The 21,663-nt window shown below is 39.5% G+C and overlaps 1 protein-coding gene across 1 annotated transcript in view; it reads right to left on the minus strand.

Moving 5' to 3' along the window:
• MAML3 (mastermind like transcriptional coactivator 3) overlaps positions 1 to 21,663 on the minus strand; it is a 530,175-nt gene that overhangs the window by 13,198 nt on the left and 495,314 nt on the right. Inside the window, exon 3 of the mRNA XM_051967557.1 lies at positions 4,057 to 4,299. Coding sequence (XP_051823517.1) covers positions 4,057 to 4,299 — 243 coding nt within the window. The remainder of the gene's footprint in view (positions 1 to 4,056; positions 4,300 to 21,663) is intronic.

The following is a 21,663-nucleotide window of genomic DNA, read 5'->3' on the forward strand; positions in this document are numbered from 1 at the left end:
CTTTTCTGAGTTCAGTTCTATTCAGAACAACAGTTTATAAGTACCTACTCTGTGCTAGGTAGTGTACAAGACATCAGGGATACAAAGAAAGAAGCAAGGCACTCTTGTTCTGGGAAATTCAACTTATCCACACAGAAATAAAATATAAAGTAGAATTTACTCGTTATCCATTTGTTTTTTACTATGTAGATGGTTAGGCTAAATTCTTTTCAGTGATTATGGATTTCATTTAGGAGATTCTTCAGTGTTACCAGGAATGATGGCAGTATTATCATACACTACCTTTCACATAGTAGGTGATTTGCTCATTAATTGTTATGGTAAGCGTAAAGGAGTGTCAGCTTTTTGTGTTTTTGCTTTTTAAGCATATTTTCTTATATCATCTTTTAATCTAGATTGTTCCCAGATGTGACATCACTCTCAGGGTCAGGGCCTTATTGGCAGGCTTCCATAACTCTGCTCAAAAAATAAACCAGAACATGGATAGGGGAATGGGACTGGGGAGAGCTGGCCTGGATTCAACTTTAGTTATAATAGTGGATTTCAGTCAATTCTTCATGTAATAAGTAAAGATTAACCAGTTATTAACACTTTTTCCTTCTCAAAAGTGCTTTGTATATATTCTTTGTATTTTATTTTTGTGTGGATAAATTGTGTCTCCCAGAACACGAACACTTTGTATTGCTGGTACTTGTACAGTGTCTGACATATAGTAGGTACTTATTAACTCTTTGTGGCCTGAATTAAATTAACTCAGAAAAGAGTTATCCATCACCTTTTGTCACCATCCCTCTCAGAAGTATTTTCTCCCTCCTCAAGTTTTCATCATTTCAAGGCCGATAATGGTGTTGAACTTCATACTTCATGGGAGCTCAGCCCATTTCCTCTTGGGGTTTCCATGGACTGACTGACCCTGGTGACTAGGACCCCACTTTCCTAACATACCTTGAGCTGGTTCAGCTAAATCTCTAAAGGGCACTTGGTATCCCTTCCTTGTCTTGGCCATAGCAATAATACACACAACAGAAGCCATCACTTAGAAGGACCACAGGAAAACCTGAAAGTCACTAAGACAGGCTGGAAAAAAGGTTTGCAAAGCGCAGCCTCCTCCCAGAAGCATCATTTATCATTGCCTGAAAGATATTAGTGTGGCTTCTTGTCACATACTGACTGCGGGGTGAAAGGAACAGAGGTTTGTCTTTTTTTTAGCTGGCAGGCTGTTGGTTTGCCTTGTAAAAAGGAAGATAATTACATGGCCACTCAGGAACAAAAACAAAATCACAAACAGAAGCAAAAGATGAGCATACAAATCAAGAAAGCTTCCATTTTCCTACAGATTTAGAGTCTAGAATGCACTTTCCTTATAAGAATCCTTTACAGTGGGTATCATAAATATTATTATGCCTTATTTTATGGATGAGGAATATAGAGGGAGAGTGGGATGATGTGGCAGCTTCGGAATTGGGGAAATCTGGGTTCAAATAGCACCTTTGACACTCACTAGCTGCATGACCATGAGCAAATCATTTAAGCTCTGGGTGTCTTCGGCAACTTGGGAAGACTATATTGACAGATGTATTGCTGGAGGTTCTCACGTGTCCTTGATGTATCAGCAGAAGCTAAAAGAAAAATAACTTGCCCACTGTGTGTGGAAAATAGCAAGAACAAGATTCCACAACAAATATTTGTTAAGTGCTTATAGTATGTGCTGTGCTGGGGGAGACACCATGTCTAGGTAGGGAGAATCTACCAGGTGACCCAGCTCCTCCTGCTGTCTCCTGCCTCCATGAATTTCACTCCTGCCTTCTGATTATTCACTTTAGCTGCCATCTCCCCTGATCGCTACAGCTGAAAGTATCTTCTTCCTCATATTTTTTCCTTAAATTTTGTCTCAATCTAGGGCACACGTCTCCTCAAACTGTGGCACATATATCCCCAACGATCTCTCTCTCTCTCTCTCTCTCTCTCTCTCTCTCTCTCTCTCTCTCTCTCTCTGTCTCTCTCTCTCTTTCTCTCTCTTTCTCTGTCTCTCTCTCTCTCTCTGTCTCTCTCTCTGTCTCTCTCTCTCTCTCTCTCTCTCTGTCTCTCTCTGTCTCTCTCTCTCTCTCTCTCTCTCTCTCTCTCTCTCTCTCTGTCTCTTTGTCTCTCTCTCTCTGTCTCTCTTTCTGTCTTTCTCTCTCTCAGAAAAGTTTGTCAAGATGGCTTAGGGAATATTTGATAAATAATCCTATTGTCCTAATAAAATTAATCTATTATTTTTTCGATGCAGATACATAATAAATGCAATTTTATTTTCTTTCATATTGAATAGAAGAATCAGGGGAGTTTATTGGAAGCCAATTGGGAAATCCTGCTCTCTATTTTCTTTGTTATTTCTACATCCTTAATGCTTAGTAAAGCACATGGCACATAGGAAACACTTAATGTTTGTTGGGTGATTGGCAGAAATATCGCTGACAGGATGAAATAACAATTAGCAACCAAGTACTTAGAAGAGGGATTCTTAAACTTTTTGAGCCTCAGGATCTTTTATACTCTTAAAAATTATTTAGGACTCCTCCTCCCAACTAAAAGCTATGGTTCATGTGGGTTATATCCATCAATTTTTGTCAGAAATTAATAGGATTTAGTATTATGATAAAAAAAGTTTTGAACCTTTGTGGACCATCAGAGGTTCTCAGACCACCTTTGTTTATTACTGACTAGAACTCCATGTTTAGGCACAAGAGGAAATGGGGCAAGTGTGAAAAGCAATGGATTCTATCTCTGGCAAACAGGATATCACACAATATTTCCATAGTTATTTATATACACATCTGCTTTTTAAAATTCTTTTTAAATCAAATCCATTTCAGTCTATACAAACATTTGCATGACAGGTACTAGGTAATGTTATGTTGAATAGTATTGATTCAAAAATATTTATTAATTTCTGTGGATAAAGCATTGTGATTGGAAGAGATACAACGAGATAAGGAAGGGGGCCTATCCTGAGTAGTGGTTATGGGTTAGAACCGAAGACAAGTGGAATCTTATTCAAATTCTGCCTTAACATTTATTAGCTGTGTGAAACTAGACAAGTCCTTTAACCTCTCCAAGTCTCGGTGTTTCTATCTGCAAAATGGAAACTAACTGTACCTATTTTATAGGGTTATTTATAAGGACCAAATAAGAGCTAAATTAAAATACTTTCCAGATTTCTTTTTTTTTCTTTGTAAAATGGACCTTTGTCTTCATTATTTAGGGAGTTTTTGGTAAGGAAACTCCCTCTCCTTACGGAGATTGGTCACTGCTTTGCAATTTATAATCTTCAATGGTTTTCTGGTTCTACAAATAATATTTGTTGGGGCAGCTAGTTGATGCAGTGGATAGAGCACCAGTCCTGAAATTAGGAGGACCCGAGTTCAAATCTGATCTCAGACACTTAGCATTTTCTGATTGTTTGACACTGGACAAGTCACTTAACCCCAATTCAGTCAGCAAAAATAAATAAGTAAATGAAAATTTATCAAGAGCAGATCTTGAACACCTAGTCTTATGGATAATAGGATGACTCTCCATCCACTATGCCAGTCTATTTCTCCTGTAGCTCTTAAATCCATATAATTAAAAGCTCACAGGATTTAGAGTTGGAAAAACCAATTGGAATTTCTTATCCTTATTTTACAGATGGGGAAACTGAAACTTGAAGGTGAAACAACTTGCATCACGTCATAGTGGCAAAGTGAGGGTTTGAACCCAGATTTTAAACTTCAAAGTGATACTCTTGTGAGTACTGTGCAAATGATAGTCCAGTAGGAAAAGAGACACATGATATTCAAGGACACCTATAACCCAACAATCAATACATGCTGACTACCATTGCCAAAGCACAAAACTTGTGAAAAGTTCAAGGAAGAAGAAGAGGCTGGTCCTGACCACAAAGTATTAGCCAAGTTCCTAGAGAGAATGGCTTTTGAGTTGGGCTTTATAAGGTGGGTAGGAATTTAATAGGAAAGAGCCTGAGCCAGACTGCTTGCCTATGAGAATAGAGAAGCTGGGCTGTTTTACTGTTACCTGTTCAGCAAGAATCTGCTGTTGTTGCTGCTGTCTTTGCTCTCTCAGAAACTGCTGCTTCTGCTGCTCCATTAACTGTGCCCTTTGATCAATGAGCATCTGCTTCATGATAGCTGCCTGGGGCTGTGTGGCCAAGAAGCTGGGACCCCCAGGGTTGGCGCCAGTAACCATGCTGCCAGAACCTGGGGCCACTGAGGACTGAATAGGGCCCGTGGTCCGAGAGAGGCCTACTGGGTGCTGATCCTGTGTAGAGAGAGAGACAGTCATGATTTCAATAGTCTTATTCCTCGAACGGGAGAGCAAAGAATAAAAATGATGGAAACTCATATTTGCATAATGGTTGGAGTTTATAAAGGACTTTTCTTATGATAATCCTGTGAGGCAGGTCTCATGATCCAAGTCCAGCACATTGTTCTGAGGCATATTGTTGTACAGCTAAAAGCTTCCAAGTGTCCTACCTAAACTGTCCCTAAAAGAATCCCAATTATCTTCCTGTCTTATTTTCCCATGGCAATGTTAGAGATATTGATCATAAATAGGAAAATGACTTTGTTCTGGAAAATCTGTGATTTAACTAGACCAATTAGGGAAGTTCAAGATGGTGATAGGCTCATCAATCAATAATTGTAATGTGTTTACAAGAAGGAAGAGCACTGATTGCCTAGGGGAAGTGTTTCATGATCTCCTTTATCAATGCTTTTCCCCTACTCTAATAACATGTGTGTGTGTATAAAAGATAAACATATCTATATAATAAAAGCTTATAGGTATATATCTATATCCATTTAGCTAGCTAGCTATCTTTCTATCGTATCCATTTCTCATCTCCAATAGGATATAATTAAGGCTGGTATTAATTGGAGTCACTAACTTTTTTTCTCTAATTTATTAATTTTAAACATTTTTTCTTAAGTTTTGAATTCTAAATACTCTCCCTCCTTCCTATTTCATTCCTTGCTCACTAAGAAGGCAAGTGATATATTAATTATACATGTGAAATCATGTAAAACATTTCCATGTAAGTCATATTTCAAAAAGAACAAGAAAAATAAAGTGAGAAAGTTATATTTTGATATGCATTCAAAGTCCATTATTTCTTTCTCTGGAGGCAGGTAACATTTTGCTTAGCATGAGCCCTTTGGAATTGTCTTAGATCATCGTATTGATCAGAATAGCCAAGTCTTTCACAGCTGATCACCATTACAACACTGCTATTACTGTGCACAATGATTCCTAGTTCTTCTTATTTTACTTTGCATCAATTCATAGAGTTCTGGCCATGTTTGCCACAACTTGTTCAGTCATTCCCCAATTGATGAGCATGCCCTTAATTTCCAATTCCTTTTAATTAGCTCTATTTTTTGCTTTTTCTTTGAGATCATAATTGCTACCTCTACTTTTTTTTTTTTTTTTTTTAGTTTAGCCAAAGCATATTAGATTCTGCTCCAATCCTTATTTTAACTCTGTGTGTCTATTTTAAATGTGTCTCTTGTAAATAACATATGGCTGGATTCTGGTTTTTAATAAATTCTGCTATCTGCTTCCATTTTATGGGTGAGCTTATCCCATTCACACTCACAGTTATTATGATTAGCTGTATTCTCCTTTATCTTACTTTTATTATTTCTGCCTTTCTTTTTATCTTGTCCCTCATCAAAAGCCTATTTTGTGTCTAATCTCTGCCTCCTTAATCTATCTTTTTTTTTTTTTTCATCTTTCTCTCTTTCTCTTATCCTCATTCCCTCTTATTTCCTTGTTGGGTAAATTAGATTTCTATATAACTGAGTGTGTATATGTATTCTTCCCTCTTTTTACCAATTTTGATGACAGTGAGCTTCAAGCATTGTTGAACCCTCCCCCAATTTTTCCTCCATTGTATAAGTTCTTCCTTGCATGCCTCTTTTATGTGAGAACATTTTGTCCATTCTACCTTTCCATTACCCTTTTCTCCCAGTACATTTCTCTTTTTACTCCATTTTTAAAGATCATTCCAACATAATCGATTCATATTCATGGCCTCTGATTATGTAAATTCTTTTTAACTGCTTTAAAAGTGATTGAGTTCTTAGGAGTTATATATATCGGTTTCCCATATAGGAACGTAAACAGTTTAACTTTGTTGAAACCTTTCTAATTACTCTTTCACTTTTACTATTCTTATGCTCCTATTGAATCTTGTGTTTGAATTTCAAATTTTCTATTCAGCTCTGGCTTTTTCATCAAGAATGTTTGAAAGTTCATATAATTTTCCCCCTGAATCTACTGGGTAGATCATTTTTGGTTATAATCCTAGTTCTTTTGCTTTCTGGAATATCACACTCCAAGCCCTCTGTTCTTTTAATGTTGAAGCTACTAAATATTGTGAGATCATGACTGTGGCTCCATAGTATTCAAACTGCTTCTTTCTGGTTGCTTGGAAAAAGGACCTTTGGAATTTGGTTATAATATTCCTAGGAGTTTTCATTTAGGAATCTCTTTCAGAAGGTATTTGATGGATTGTTTAATTTTCTATTTTGTCCTCTGGATTTAGATTGGGACGATTTTCCTTGATAATTTCTTTTTTTTTTAATATTTTATTTTATTTTATTTAGATAATTTCTTGAAATAAGATATTTAAGCTCTTTCTTTGGTCATGGCTTTTGGGTAGTCCAGTAATTTTAAAATTATTTCTTCTTGATCTATTTTTCAAGTCACTTGTTTTTCCAATAAGCTATTTCACATTTTCTTTTATTTTTTTTCATTCTTTTAACTTTATTTTATTGTTTCTTGATGTCTCATAAAGACATTAGCTGTTACTTGCGAAATTATTATTATCTTCTTCATTGAGATTTTGTATCTTTTTTCCCCAAATTGGTCAATTCTACTTTTTAAGTTCTTTTTTTCAGTGAACTTTTGTATTTTTTTTTTTTTAACCATAAGGCCAATTCAGTTTTTTTAGATTTTATTTTCTTTAATATTTTTGTTCCTCTTTTATCAAGCTGTTAATTCTGTCTTCATTAATTTCTTGTATCACTCTAATTTTTTTCCCAAAATTTTCCTCTATCAATTTTATCTCTTTAACTCTTCCAGGAATTTCTGTGAAGCTTTGTTTTAGTTATTTTCACCCTGTTGACTTCTAAGTTTAGATCTTGGTCTTTCCTACCACAGTAGCAGTTTTTTACGGCCAATTTTTTTTTTTAAATATTGCTTGCTTATTTATTTTATTTATTTGCTGATGCAATTGGGATTAAATGACTTGCCCAGGGTCATACAGCTAGGAAGTGTTAAGTGTCTGAGATCAGATTTAAACTCAGGTCCTCCTGAGTTCAGGGCTGGTGCTCTACCCTCTGTGCCACTGAGCTGTCCCTGTTTGCTTATTTTTCTAATCTATTTCTTGACTTTGAATTTTATGTTAAAGTAGAGTTTTGCCCACATCGGGGTGAAGAGGCATTGTATCAAGTTTCAGGGGGTTTTGTGCTGCTCTTTTCAGGGCTGGTTCTGGGAGTCTGCAACATTTTGGTGCTTCCAAGGTGTTGTGATTCTGAGAGAATTTATGGTGATTGCTCTCCTGGTCTATATTCTGCTGTTTACCCAGGAAGAACCTCTGGTCACCTAGAGCCACAAGCACTAGTATCCTCTTTGTCTTGAAATGGGACCTCCCTTGGAGACCTCCTCTCCATCCTGAAAATGTAATCTGGAACTAAAACCCAGAACTGTGCATGGGCAATAGAGTTGCCAATCAGTGCCAGCTGTACCCAGTGCTGGCAAAAGGTCCTCTGTAATCTTTTTTTCTGGTCAACTGTCTGACATCCCACACCCCCTTTCCCCTACTCAGAACTCTTGAAGCTGCTTCCGTAGCCACTGTTGTGTGTGGGTTCCAGATAGGTCTCTATTTTGGCCCTTTTGCCAACCTTTTCTTAGGCTAGAAAATTGTCTTACCCTGTCCTTCTGCTTTGATTTGAGGCATTATTTTAAAGTTTGGAGGGGAATATTGGAAGAATTCCTCGGGGTTGCTGCCTTCAGTCAATCATAGTAGCTTTGCCCTCCCCCACTCTAATTTTAAGAAATTGGAATAAAAGACTTTTTGGTCCAGTCTTGTGACTTCATTGATAGATGGGGGAATTCTCAGTGTATCTTGACCAATGCAGCCTGGAATCTTCCCTGATTTAGGAGGATCTCAGAGGTGAGGTGAATTGCCCAGAGTCACTCTGTCAGTATTTGCCACAGGAAAGATTTAATTTTAGGTCTTATGATTCCAAGGCCAGCTTTCTATCCACTATACCTGGGTGTCTCTCTAATAGAGGAATAGGAGGAACAAATGAGGAAGGCTGAGCATGAAAATAATAAAGCTAAGTGTTATAATCAAATACAACTTACACAAATTAATGTGACACTTAATTTTATATATATGTATATGTATAAATAATTGTTATTGTGCAGCACTGCACAGTAATTAGGCATAAATAGTAAGTAGTTAATGTAAATGACTATGTTTAACATTATTTTCTTCTAGTCAGATAAATTTATACAGTTTAACATTCTTTTGTTGTGTTAGTGCTCCAGCATCTATGGTTAATATCAATTGTGAGAATATTGCTGATTTTAACCCTTCTTTCTCCTCCTTTTCTATCTTCTAAAAGATAAAAAGCCAACTTCCAACTGCCTAATCTTCGTAGCCCAGGATGAACTTCCCTGTGTATTTCTAAATGTGAGGAAGCACTGAGTCACAGATTTAGAATTCTAAAGGGCCTCAAAAGGCCATATGGTCCTACCCTCCCCCCATTTTACGTGTGAAGAAAAAATCCCAGACTTACAGCCAATCCCTTCTCCTCCATCACTCCTACAAGTGAGATATGGATCCAGGATTGACTTAGATCTTCTGAAGTAGAGGAAATGTCTATCTGATCTTTCCCTACCAGTTAGAAAAACTACACTATAGAGAGGGTTTCGTTGGGACTACCAGGCTGATGGGTGATGGAGGGAAGAGTATATATCTGCTACATTTGCTTCATAAGGAGAGAGGGGAGATTGTTAAATTTAAGTGAAGACCAAAAAAGAGATAAACAAACTAAATCTCTGTCTAGGTAGACAAGGGAAGGAATGGAAGAACATAAAGTGTGTGGAAGAAAATCTACCTATGTGCAAGATGAATACAGAGAGGATTGGAAAGACTTATATGAACTGATGCTAAGTGAAATGAGCAGAACCAGGAGATCATTATACACTTCAACAACAATACTACATGAGGATCAATTCTGATGGATGTGGTTCTCTTCAACAATGAGATGAACCAAATCAGTTCCAATGGTTCATGAAAAGAACCAGCTACACCCAGAGAGAGAACTATGGGAAATAAGTGTGGACCACAACATAGCATTTCCACTCTTTCTGTTTTTGTCCGCTTGCATTTTTGTTTTCCTTCTCAGGTTATTTTTACCTGATTTCTAAATCTGATTTTTCTTGTGCAGCATGATGACTGTATAAATATGTATACATATATTGTATTTAACATATACTTTAATATATTTAACATGTATTGGACTACCCGCCATCTCGGGGAGGAGATGGAGGGAAGGAGGGAAAAAATTGGAAGAGAAGGTTTTGCACGAGTTAATACTGAAAAATTACCTATGCATATGTTTTGTAAATAAAAAGTTTTAATTAAACAAACAAAAAAATCTACCTATGCACTTAGCACAGTACCTGCACATAGTAGTGCTTAATAAATGCTTATTAACTTGATTTGATAACTTACTATCAAAATTTTCTTCTTTTTTCCAGCTTTTTGGCCATTTCCCAAAATGTTTCAGCTAATTTACTCAACCTGAACAAATTACATAGTGAGACCACACCAATTATTTATGTGACTGTGGATAGGTCACTTTCCTTTACCAGTACTCACTTACTCCAGTACTCATTATCAGCTTTTTTCCTATCTCTGAATATTTGCAAAAGAAATCTTCTTGCCTAGGGAGTGTTCTTCTCTTCAGTACCATTTTTCAGAATTCTTATTCTCCTTCAAGGACTGCTCAGGTGGATTCTTTGGGAAGCCTTTGCAGATTGGATGTTCTCATCCTCCTCAGGTTAAGTCTGTTTTCTTATCCATGTACCTGTTGTATTCCTTTCCCTTGTACCTCAATATAAATTTCCTGGAGCAGAAATGCTTTCTTACATATATATAGATTCCCCCTCTTCACACACTACTCATCCTAGTTGATAGTTGATAAATGTTTAATAATAATGATGATGGCCAACATTTTAGTTGGACAGTTAGATGGTGGAATAGATAGAGTATCTGGTCTGGAGTCGGGAATATGCATCTTCCCCAAATCAAATCTAACCTTAGATATTTCCTAGCTATGTGATAGTGGGTGAATCATTTAACTCTGTTTATCTCAATTTCCTCATCTGTAAAATGAGCTGAAGAAAGAAATAGCAAACCACTTCAGTATTTTTTGCTAAGAAAACTGCAAATGCGGTCACAAAGAATTGAACTCGACTGAAAATGATTAACCAAAAATAACATTTAGATAACACTTACTTACTTTACAATTGTTATCTCATTTGATCCTCACAACAGCTGGGTGGCAGGTGATGTTATCATCCCCTTTTTACAGATGAAGAAACCAAGGCAAACAGAGTTAAATGACTTCCCCAGGGTCAAATAGTTACCATGTCTGAAACAAAATTTGAACTCAGGTATTTCTGACTTCAAGTTTGGTGTTCTCTCCATGGTACCAGTCCTGACACTGGATATTTTCTATTACACTCCTGTAGATGGATACTCTTCCTTCCTTCCTTCCTTACTCTTCAGCTTCTTTTTAAATCTGTCGTCTTCCTCCCTTAGAATGTAAACTCCTTGAGGAACACTGCCTGTCATGTAGTATCCACTTACTAGATGCTTGTTAACTTGACTTGTTGGGATGATAATTTCCATGATCTTAGGCAAGTATTAATCCTCTCTGAGTCACAATTTCATCACCTAGAAGGCAGAATTAAATGGTCTTGAAGGTCCTTTCCAATTCTACATCCAGGAATCTGTAAGTCCTAGAAGTCAGTGAAGAGAGTACCTTTTCTCTCAGGAGCTTGAGCCAAGTCACCCAATGCTCCTTCATGGTGGGAGTGGAAAACATTAGCAGTAAGACTGCATAGTGAATGAATGCAGTACTGGATTTGGGAGTCAAGAAAACATGGATTCCCAATTCTGATTCAGATGCTTAATAGCTTTGAGAATTTGGACAAATCACTTAAACTTTCTGGTCCTTGATCTATGTCAGACCTCCTTTCAGGGCTAGTCTTAGGATTAGGCAAAGCTTTGCTGCTTTTTCCCCAAAGAATTTCTCTACTTGTTTAAGTTAAAAAATCCATTAATAGAGAACTCAGTCTTATTTAGAGACACTTCCACTATCTCATGTTATTAATACTCTCTGTCTTTAGATGTGGTGGATTTTGTGAGTTTTTCTGGCCAAAAAATTTTTTTTCTTCATCCAGTAGCCGACCTTCTGGTGAGCCACACTGAGATAAACAGCCATATTTAAGAAGGAAATTCCTATTCTGTGTGGTTGAAGAGACCCACTGAACTCATTCATATTCACATCTAACTTAGTCAATCATCAAGTATAAATGACTGATATAAGAAACCTTGTTTTGATGGGCATATGTGAGTGCTGGAGAACAAAGGGAGAATACAGGGCACAGACCATTATGTTTTTGTCTATATTCTTACCATGAAAGATCTCACTGGATCTTGTACATAGTAGGTATTTAGTGATTGTTTGTCAAACTGAAATCACTAATGATCAGAAAAAATGCTAATTAAAATAACCTGAGATAACAGTCACATTCCTCGAATTAGCAAAAAGAGGGAAAGATGGCAGAGCCATCTTGTTGGGGTGATTGTGGGAAGACATTGGGCTAGATACCTTTTACACACCTGATGGTGTGAGGTAAGACAGAGTATACATCTGCTACATTTGCTACATAAGGAGAGAAGAGGGATTGTCTTTTTCTAGGGCTCTGGTAATAGGAAGGCATGTATAGATTTTTGAAGGATCATATTTTTTGAAAACAAAACAAGAGAAATCACAAATTTGTGAAAAATGAAAACCTTAAGCATTTTTATAAGAAGTTCTTTGGGGTTATTAGTGGGCAAGAGGGTTGACTGATGGTCTTCAGTACATCTGTTTGAAGATGGGAGTCAAATCAATAACTTCAGCTACCTGAACACTAAGCTGGATTTTAGTGCCTCTGGTTCAAGGAAATGATGCTTATTAGATTCTCTTCACCAATTTTCTAGATTTCAAATCCCAGTCTATTTCTAAGGAGATTACAACATATATGGGGTAATGTGAGCAAATTGAGATTCTGAACTTTCCTCATAGATTACAGGACACTGAAGCTAAAGGAGACAATGATTGTAGTTTTAATTATGATTCTATTCTCCCCTTTTAGATCTCCCTTTCCTCTTAATGAAGAATCTTAGCAGGTCACAAACCTTACACGGTTCTTTATATGTTCTTATTCCTCAATAAGAAGGGAGAAAATCAATTCACTAACCAGCAGCAACGACAACAAAAGCCCCCTTCCTCCCTACCCCCCCAGCCCACCCCGCCATCCTGGCAGTTTTCTGAGGACTACAGAGAAGGGGTGGGAGGTGCGAAGAAAGACCCCCAAAAGGCAACTTGCGTGTCTTCTAAAAACAGAGGTGGTAAAAATATCCCCACACAAGCGACAGCTGCCTATTTAGAAATGTCTGCGTGGAAGAGTTTCTTTTCTGTGAAGTGTTTTCAGGAACATCAGTTATGTTTGGCTAACAGGGATGCTCTGAGGAGCCTGAGGGTCGTAGGTCTATTCTGCTGAAGGGCGAGAGGCAGGCCTGCCATCGGAACGATGGAGTTGCCGGTCCCAGGGCTTTGGGAGGGGGCTCAGCCTGTCTCGTGCCCCTCGTGAGGAAGGACGCCTGTCTGAGAGACAGAAGAGGCTTGCTGTTCTTTCCCTGCCCCAGCAGATGGTGATGTCAGCCCGATTCTCTGCCATCCAGCCTGTCTCGGGTGACTGTTGCTCCCTCCCACCCCCACCTCTGTCCCTGTCTCCCCCTCCTCCTTGCACCCCCCTCCCCCACACTTGCAGATGGCTTAATCATGACTACTGTTCCTCCTCCTTCTCTCCCCCACCCCCTCAGTGCGTCTGGGATAATGCTGCTAACGTAGAGCCAGGCAGTCAAGTGTTACAGCGTACAGCAGGTAGCCTGGCAACTGAGAGCATAATACTGAACAGATGGTGTTCCTACAGCATGATGGACATCACACACGACAGCCTGAGACAATCCAGGAATTCCCTGGTGATTTGAGGCCCTCTTTCCACAAAATGAGTTCTCTCTCCAGTGCCATGGATCTTTGGGATGATCCCCCCTCCCCTTCTCTCCAACTGACACCCGACTAGTAAACTGGTTTCCTATTACCCACTATTCTTCCAGCCCGAGGGGGCGGGGACTTGTGAGGAGGGGTGCGAGGGGAAGGGAAGGATGGATGACCTAGTCAGGGCAAGTGGGGGCCAGCCGAAGGAAGGCTGCTGGGGTCGGGCTTGAGAAATAGGGTGGGGGGTCACCTGTGGTCCTTGCTGTCTGAGCTGGCAGTAGGGCTGGTCTGAGGAGGAGGGCGTGAGCCCGCCAGCCTACCTGTCCCTGGCTGCCTCCTCCCGGAGTCCCAAGGAGCCGGCATTGCCCAAAGAGCAGCCTAAATGAATTTGGGGATTTGATTTCCCAACTCCCCGGAGGGGTAATTTAGACTCTCCCAGAACCTCGCTGGTATCCTTAAGCGTCCTAAGAGGCTTCCAATAAAAAAGTCAGACATGGAGGTGGAGGTGGGAGGGGGGAGATGGTGAAGGCTACCAGCACAGTCTCTCTCCCTCCTTCCCTTCCCCTGCTTTTCCCTAACAAAGAAACAAACAAGCCCTTCCTTCCTCTAAGAGCCAGGGCAGCAGGGCCTGGGCTCAAGCTCAGCTTCCAAATGCATCTGGTCCTCCCTCCTGACGAAGCTTCCTTCCACCAGAGCACATACATGCTGCTCTCTACTAATGAGCTCAGGAAGCTGAGACAGACCCCGGCTGTCAAATTTCTACCCACCCAACAACACATAATATATGCCTGGGGTTGGAGAGGAAATGGGAGCAGAAGGGGAAAGAGGGAAAGAAAAAGGGGGTGGGAGGGGGGGTGCTCTCAAGATTTTCATGGCAAGAAAAAGAATAAATCCCTTGAGTTGGGGGGGATATTTCTTCTCCAAAATCTAACCTTCCCAGTCCCATGCTAATTGCTGTATTCATACATACTATATATGTATCTCATCCATCAGGAAACAGAAATGGAACAAATGATTTTTTAAAAAAAGGCACCAAACCAGGGCCAAGAAGTCCTGCTATTCGAATGCAGCTCTCGTCTATACCAATGTCTGAAACCCATAAGTTGCCATTTGTAAGCTTCCTCCTGAAGCAGAGCAACATTCACATCTATCTGAGGATCTAATGACATTGGGTCGTGGTTGTTCCAGTTTTTGAAAGGTAGCAGTGAATCTCTCATTTGGAACACCATGTCTGCTTGAAAACCAAGCTTGAAGTCCAACTGTTGGATGTCAGTGTTTAGAACAAAGAATCCATGAGAATTTGGGGGTATGTACACGGCTGTTAGATGGGATGAGTCATGGAGAGACTTAGTGTAAAGGATGCTGGTAGTTGTATTTTGCAATTTAATCAGTTTAATCAACAGATATCTAGTAGGTGTCCCTGTACCCAAGACCCTGTGCTCAGTGCTAGAGACACAAAGACAGAAATGAAACTGTCCCTGCCCTCAGAGAGCTTATAGTCTACTGGAGGGTGGGGCAGAGAATCCAATATGTAGAAATAAATATATTTACAAAAGGAGCACCTGATCATACTTTGAGAGAAATAAGCAAGGTTCCCAAGCAGGCAGGGGTCCCCAGCTCATCACAGGCTTTCTTTTAGAACTTGGGGAAGCCAGCAGACGACCATCTCAAACCCTCACTCATAAAATGGCTCCTGGTACTGACAATTCACATTATCATTCTTTCCCCGCAACAACCCCCTGAGGTAGATAAGATTTCAAATAGTACATTCTCAGCCTCCTTTTTACAGATGAGGAATCAGTGGTTACTCAGAGAAAGAACTTAAATAATTTTGTATTTAGAGCTGGAAAGAACTCTGAATAATCTATCCAATCCAACCATCTCATTGTAAAGATGGTGGGTTTTGTGATTTCTTCCTTCTGTTTATGGTTGAATAGGCTAATTTTATGATCTTTCTTAAAATATCAAATGGAGGCTCCTTTTTTGGGGTATTGGACAACTTGTAAGAAAAGACTATGCTTTCTGGGTCCTTCCCAGTACTCCTTTTGATGCCATATTTATTCTCTACTTTTCTAGTCCCTTATATCCAGCTTCATCTCCTGACTTTCCCCACCCAGGCAGGTGAAATCACTCACCTAGGCTCAGAATTTCCAAAGCTCTGATCTGAACCCAGGCCCTCTAACTGCAAACTTACAATTTCTTCTTATGAGCCATGCTCTCATCCAGGGTAACATGATTTTTTATTATCAGATCATAGGATTAGGGCCTGGATTTGGAGCTAGACCAATCTATTTGATGATAGAAATCATCAAATTTAAATTGATAGATGCTGAAACGGAGGCAGGCCAGGTGTCCAACTTCAGAGCTATTTTCTCCTCCTCAACTATGTGATGAATCCCTTTGTAATAAATCTGTGGATGTGATGTTGTTTTAAAGAAAAACCTTAAAAAATGCCAAATACCACCTCTATGAAGAACCATTCACATCATCAACAGCCCCAGCCTCTAAGTATTAGCTGGTCGAAAGAACCAAGCTGGTTCTCTGCCTTAGATAGCTGACCCTGCATTTTCCCAAGGCATTTGCTGAAGGGTAGAATCGCCAAGTTTTCTATCACAATTTCTTGTATGTTTGGGAATAAAACAATTTTTTCCCTCATCTTTTCAGGCCGGCAATGTTTGCAATGTGAAACCAGGAATTCCCAAATTATCAAATGTTCACAGCAATGATGACAACGGACTGGCAAAGCATCCTACATTAGCAGACAAACATGGCCATTACATTATCTGGCAGCACTATTATGGAGGGAGAGAGGGAAAGAGAGGAGGAAGGAGGCAGGCAGGCAGATGGAGAGAGAACAAGAACAGTATCTGAGGCCAGAATGAAGCACTCAAAGTTCTGAAAATCATTCCTGGGTCTCTACATGGTAACCTGGGAAATGACCCAAGATAACTCCCTAGTGGGCTGACCTCCTGGGAGGATTCTGGAAGCAAAAATGGGGAAGGGTCAGGATATATAGGGACTAGAAAAGTAGAGAGATATATGGGATCAAAAGGAGCATTAGAAAAGAACCAAAAAGCAGTTTTTTCCTTACAAGTTGTCCGATACTCCAAATAGGGAGCCTCCATTTGACATTTTAAGAAAGGTCATAAAATTAGCCTATTCAACCATAAACAGAAGGGAGAAACCACAAACCCCAACATTTCCCTTTGAAGCTGGATCAGGTGTCAGGACAGAACTTTGTTCTGAGGAGGATGGCCCCTTCAGAGAATTTTATCTTCTTTTTTAAAGCAAATTTTCACACTGGTCTGGAGAGCTGCCTGAAATAAAAACTATGTTCTCCTACAAGAATAGTGATCACAGATCAGCAAGCCGTTAGAGACGGTTCGGCCCATTGGTTTGGGGCTTTTTTTGACCCCGTGTGGCAGTTATACCCCCAAGATCCTTAAGTTTTGGGGGAAGGTTGCTTGAATCTTAATTAAACAGCACTTGGAGGTTTGCAAAGCGCTTTACATTCATCACCAATCTCATGAAGTCCATCACTTGAATAGCAGTTAGTATCTTGGGACCCAAATCAAAGACTACTAAATGTGTTAAGCATAAACCTTTAAAGAGGAAACGTGCTACTTTGCTCAATTACTTTGACTGCAAAATTCTACCCAGCTCGACAATGGAATTAGAATCTTAGAAGACTGGATGTGAAGGGGACCCCTGAGACCATCGAGTCCGGCCTCGTCATTTGACAACCCCATGTAGTGGAAAGAACTGAGCCGGGCAGGGTGAACCGGCTGCTTCTTAGAGGGTGCTCATGGGCCCCCAAGACCTTCTGGAGTCCCCAAACAAGAGATTTTGGCCCCCAGCTAACAAGAAGGGAAAGGCTTGGGGAATGGGCTGGAGATTTCACTGATAAAGGGAACTCCCTACATGAGAAAACCTCTCTCTAGCAATGGAGATGGGCTTATTCCTCCAACTTAGAGTCTCACATTGTTCTCAAGCCCTGAGATGTTAAGCATTTTGCTTTTCAGCACGGCACAGTCATAAGAAAGCTCTTATAGGATGCTCTCAGGAGGCTGCTTTCTTTTCAATCGCTGTCCTTGGTAGTCACTCCTAGAGGAAGTTCTCTCCCCGACCTGATCCCCCAGCCCCACTCAAGAGCAGCCTCCCCAACAGCTGCCTCCAAGGTGATCCAGGTCTCTCTGAGCAAGAGGGTGAGCATCCTAGTCTTTGTCACTGGGTCCGGGAGAGAGAGCCAGGCTGATGACTTTGCACAGCTTTGCCTCCTTTAAATCCAATTCACATCCAAGTCAAGACTTCATCTGTGATGTCATCAGTCAAGTCTGTGATGTCTTCCCAAATGAAGGACTGAACAACAACGATTCAGTGTGGCTCCAGGAACAAGACCAGAGTGAAAGATTTACAGTCAGAAGTTTAGAAATTCTGGGTCCAAGTATAATCATGTCCAGATTGATTTTTTCTTTTTTTTCTTCCTTCCTTTTTCTTTCTTTCCTTCTTCCTTCTTTCCTTTTTCTTCTTCCTTCCCTTTTCTTCCTCTTTTCCTTCCTTCCTTTTTTTTCTTTCTTTCTTTCTCTTTCTTTCTTTCCCTTCCTTCCTTCCTTCCTTTTTCTTTCTTCCTTCCTTCCTTTTTCTTTCTTTCTTCCTTCCCTTTTCTTCCTTCCTTCCTTCCTTCCTTCCTTCTTTCCTTAGGCAACTGGAATTAAGTGACTTGCCCAAAGTCACACAGGTAGGAAGTGTTAAGTGTCTGAGGCCATATTGGAGCTCATATCCTCCTGACTTCAGGGCTGGTGCTCTATCTATTACACCAACTAGCTGCCCCAGAGATTGTTTTTTTTTTTTTTTTTCTTTTTAACTTCTCTGAAACTTCAGTTTCCTTATCAGTAAAAACATAATCATACTTTTATCACCTATCTCTTAGGATTATTGTAAAGAAAGCACTTTATAAAGATATAGAATATAGAAAGAGAGCTATAGAAATGTCAATTATTTCACAGAATAAAATTTCTATAGAAATGTGAATTATCATTACAGAGAAGGGCAATAAGACCTAGAAAAAGGAAAATGACTCATCCAGGAGGACTCCTCACTACCTATGAGCCCGAAATTCCCTGGACTTCAGCTTCCTTATTTATAAAACATGGGGGCTGACTAGATGATTTCTACTGTCCCTTGCAGCCTTAAATCTTACATCTCATATAACATAATAGTATGCTAGAACATAAAATAAAATGAGGTGTCTTTATTATGATCTCCAATATACAGTATAGGCCTGGTGATAGATTGGCATGTTTATCATTCTAGGACCAGACAGAGGATTTAAATTCAGAGAAACTCATCGAGAGGGTGATGAATTTTTCAGCTATAGCAAGTCTTGAAGACCACCTACCATATAGTACAAGGGGATCAACCTACTGGATAAAAATCCCAGCTCCCCTAAGTATAGCAGTGTGTACCTTAGTTCGGATTTAAGTTACTATTTCCATGAAGTCAATAATGAAAAACCTTGGGGTAGAGTGGAGAGAAAGTCAGTCTGTGAGTCAGAAAGCCCTCGAAAGTGGATCCTGCCTGACAAATACCCTCTGAGTGACTTTGGGCAAGGCATTTAAACTCTCAGGATCTTGGGCTATTCTCTAAGATTATATATTTCGAAACAAGTCTCCATCATAATCACTCTTTCATCATTAGGAGAGGAGATTCCTCATCCAGAGCTCTTTACATCAATGAAATTACAAATTTGGTCAAAAAATAAAGTAAATATGTAAACTCAAGTTTAAGAATGCCATGGAACCTAACCTATGGTCTAGTCCAGAGTCTGCTTCTAATGCGATTCAATAACTCAACTTGGCAAGTGTTTAGGAAGCAAGTACTATGTGCCACGGATTGCGTTAGGTCCTAGGAATACAGTCGAGAAAATCATATCCTTGGGGAGGCTTATGTTTTACTAAGGAGGTCCGGTTTGATGACATGCATAGTAAGTGGCGATTGTAATGACAATGATTAATAGCTGACTGAGACAACTAGCATTTATTAAGTACCTACTATGTTCCAAATGCTGCGCTAAGTGCTGGGGATAAAAAGACAGACAAAGATAGTCTCTATCCTGAAGGAGCTCACAGCTTGATGGAAGATACAAGGCAGTTTCTTCATAATTCTGTTTGAATAGGTAGTGAATGGATATTTTACAGATATGGAAACTAACAGCAATTCAGGTAAAGCTTGGATTGAATGCCTTAAAAGTGAGAATATGCTGGTAAAGACCCTGGAAGTTGTTTCTCTTTTGAGACAAAGTTTTGGGGGAAGTAGAGGATAGATTATTTTTCTTTGGGAGAAGTTTTTTTAAAATTTTGTTGGAAAGACTTGGGCGGAGTTATTATAAGTAATGGGACATTAGCAGTAGATGGAGAATGCTTTCCGGGAAACTGGCCTGAATGTTCCCTTCATAACCTGGACCCTTCCTGCCTTGCAACTTTTCTTAGACCTTATTCTCTCCCCAACATATACTCTAGAACCTAGTGACAATTATCTCTCTGCTAGTCCTTGAACAAAGCAATCACCTCCCAAATCACCTCCTCCATGCTGGAACTCTCTCCCTCCTCATCTCTGCTCCTCACTTCCTCACCGGTTTCCTTCAAGTCTCAGCTCAAGCCCTATCTTCTGCAAAAAGCCTTTCATGGGCCTCCTTAAACTTAGTGTCTTCTCTATTGATTATCTCAAATTTATCCTGTCTACACACTATTTGAAGAATTAATATGGTCTCCCTCATTAGACTGAGATCCCCGAGAGGAGGAATTTTTTTCTTTTTTCTTGTTATCTCCAGAACTTAGAATAGTTCCTGGCACATAGTAGGTGCTTAATGATGTTCCCTGGCTGGCATAACTTGAATAATGTCATTGAAGCTATAAATACTTTGAGGACAGGGACAGGGTCAATTTAATTCAACAGTACTTATTATCTGAAAGGTTCTATGTTACTGATAGGAACACACACCCACAAAATTTCTCGCCTTTCTTTCCTTCTTTCTTTCCTTCCTTCTTTTCTTTCTTTCCTTCCTTCTTTTCTTTCTTTCCTTCCTTCCTTCTTTTCTTTCTTTCTTTCCTTCCTTCTTTTCTTTCTTTCCTTCCTTCCTTCTTTTCTTTCTTTCTTTCCTTCCTTCTTTTCTTTTTTCCTTCTTTCTTTCTTTCCTTCCTTCTTTTCTTTTTTCCTTCTTTCTTTCTTTCCTTCCTTCCTTCTTTCCTTCCTTCTTTTCTTTCTTTCCTTTCTTCCTTCTTTTCTTTCCTTCCTTCCTTCTTTTCTTTTTTCCTTCTTTCTTTCCTTTTTTCTTTCCTTCCTTCCTTCTTTTCTTTCTTTCTTTCCTTCCTTCTTTTCTTTCTTTCCTTCCTTCCTTCTTTTCTTTTTTCCTTCCTTCTTTTCTTTCCTTCCTTCCTTCTTTTTTTTCCTTTCCTTCTTCCTTTTCTTTCTTTCCTTCCTTCCTTCTTTCTTTCCTTCCTTCTTTTCTTTCTTTCCTTCCTTCCTTCTTTTCTTTCTTTCCTTCCTTCTTTTCTTTCTTTCCTTCCTTCTTTTCTTTCTTTCTTTCTTTCCTTCCTTCTTTTCTTTCTTTCCTTCCTTCCTTCTTTTCTTTTTTCCTTCTTTCTTTCTTTCCTTTCTTTTTTTCTTTCCTTCCTTCCTTCTTTTCTTTCTTTCCTTCCTTCCTTCTTTCTTTCCTTCCTTCTTTTCTTTCTTTCTTTCCTTCCTTCTTTTCTTTTTTCCTTCTTTCTTTCTTTCCTTCCTTCCTTCCTTCCTTCTTTTCTTTTTTCCTTCTTTCTTTCCTTCCTTCCTTCCTTCTTTTCTTTCCTTCCTTCCTTCCTTCCTTCCTTCCTTCCTTCCTTCCTTCCTTCCTTCCTTCCTTCCTTCCTTCTTTCTTTCTTTCCTTTTCTCTTTCTTTCTTTCTTTCTTTCCTTTTCTCTTTCTTTCTTTCCTTTTCTCTTTCTTCCTTCCTTCCTTCCTTTCTCTCTCTGTCTCTCTCTTTCTCTCTGTGTCTGTCTGTCTGTCTGTCTGTCTCTCCTATAATTTTACCAGTCTTAGAAACTGTGGGTGTGGGAGCTGCCTCCATCCCAGAAGAGCACAATCCATCTCTGACTTGGGAGCTGAGGGAGTTGTTCACAGCCCAAAGGTGACTTGCCTGGGATGATGGCATACCATCGCAGGTGGGGTTTGACCTCAGACACTTCAAGGCTGATCCCAGCACTTCAGCCGCCACTCTAGACCGCTTCTACCTCATAAC

This window comes from Antechinus flavipes, chromosome 6 (genome assembly GCF_016432865.1).
Source record: "Antechinus flavipes isolate AdamAnt ecotype Samford, QLD, Australia chromosome 6, AdamAnt_v2, whole genome shotgun sequence".
Lineage (NCBI taxonomy): Eukaryota > Metazoa > Chordata > Mammalia > Dasyuromorphia > Dasyuridae > Antechinus > Antechinus flavipes.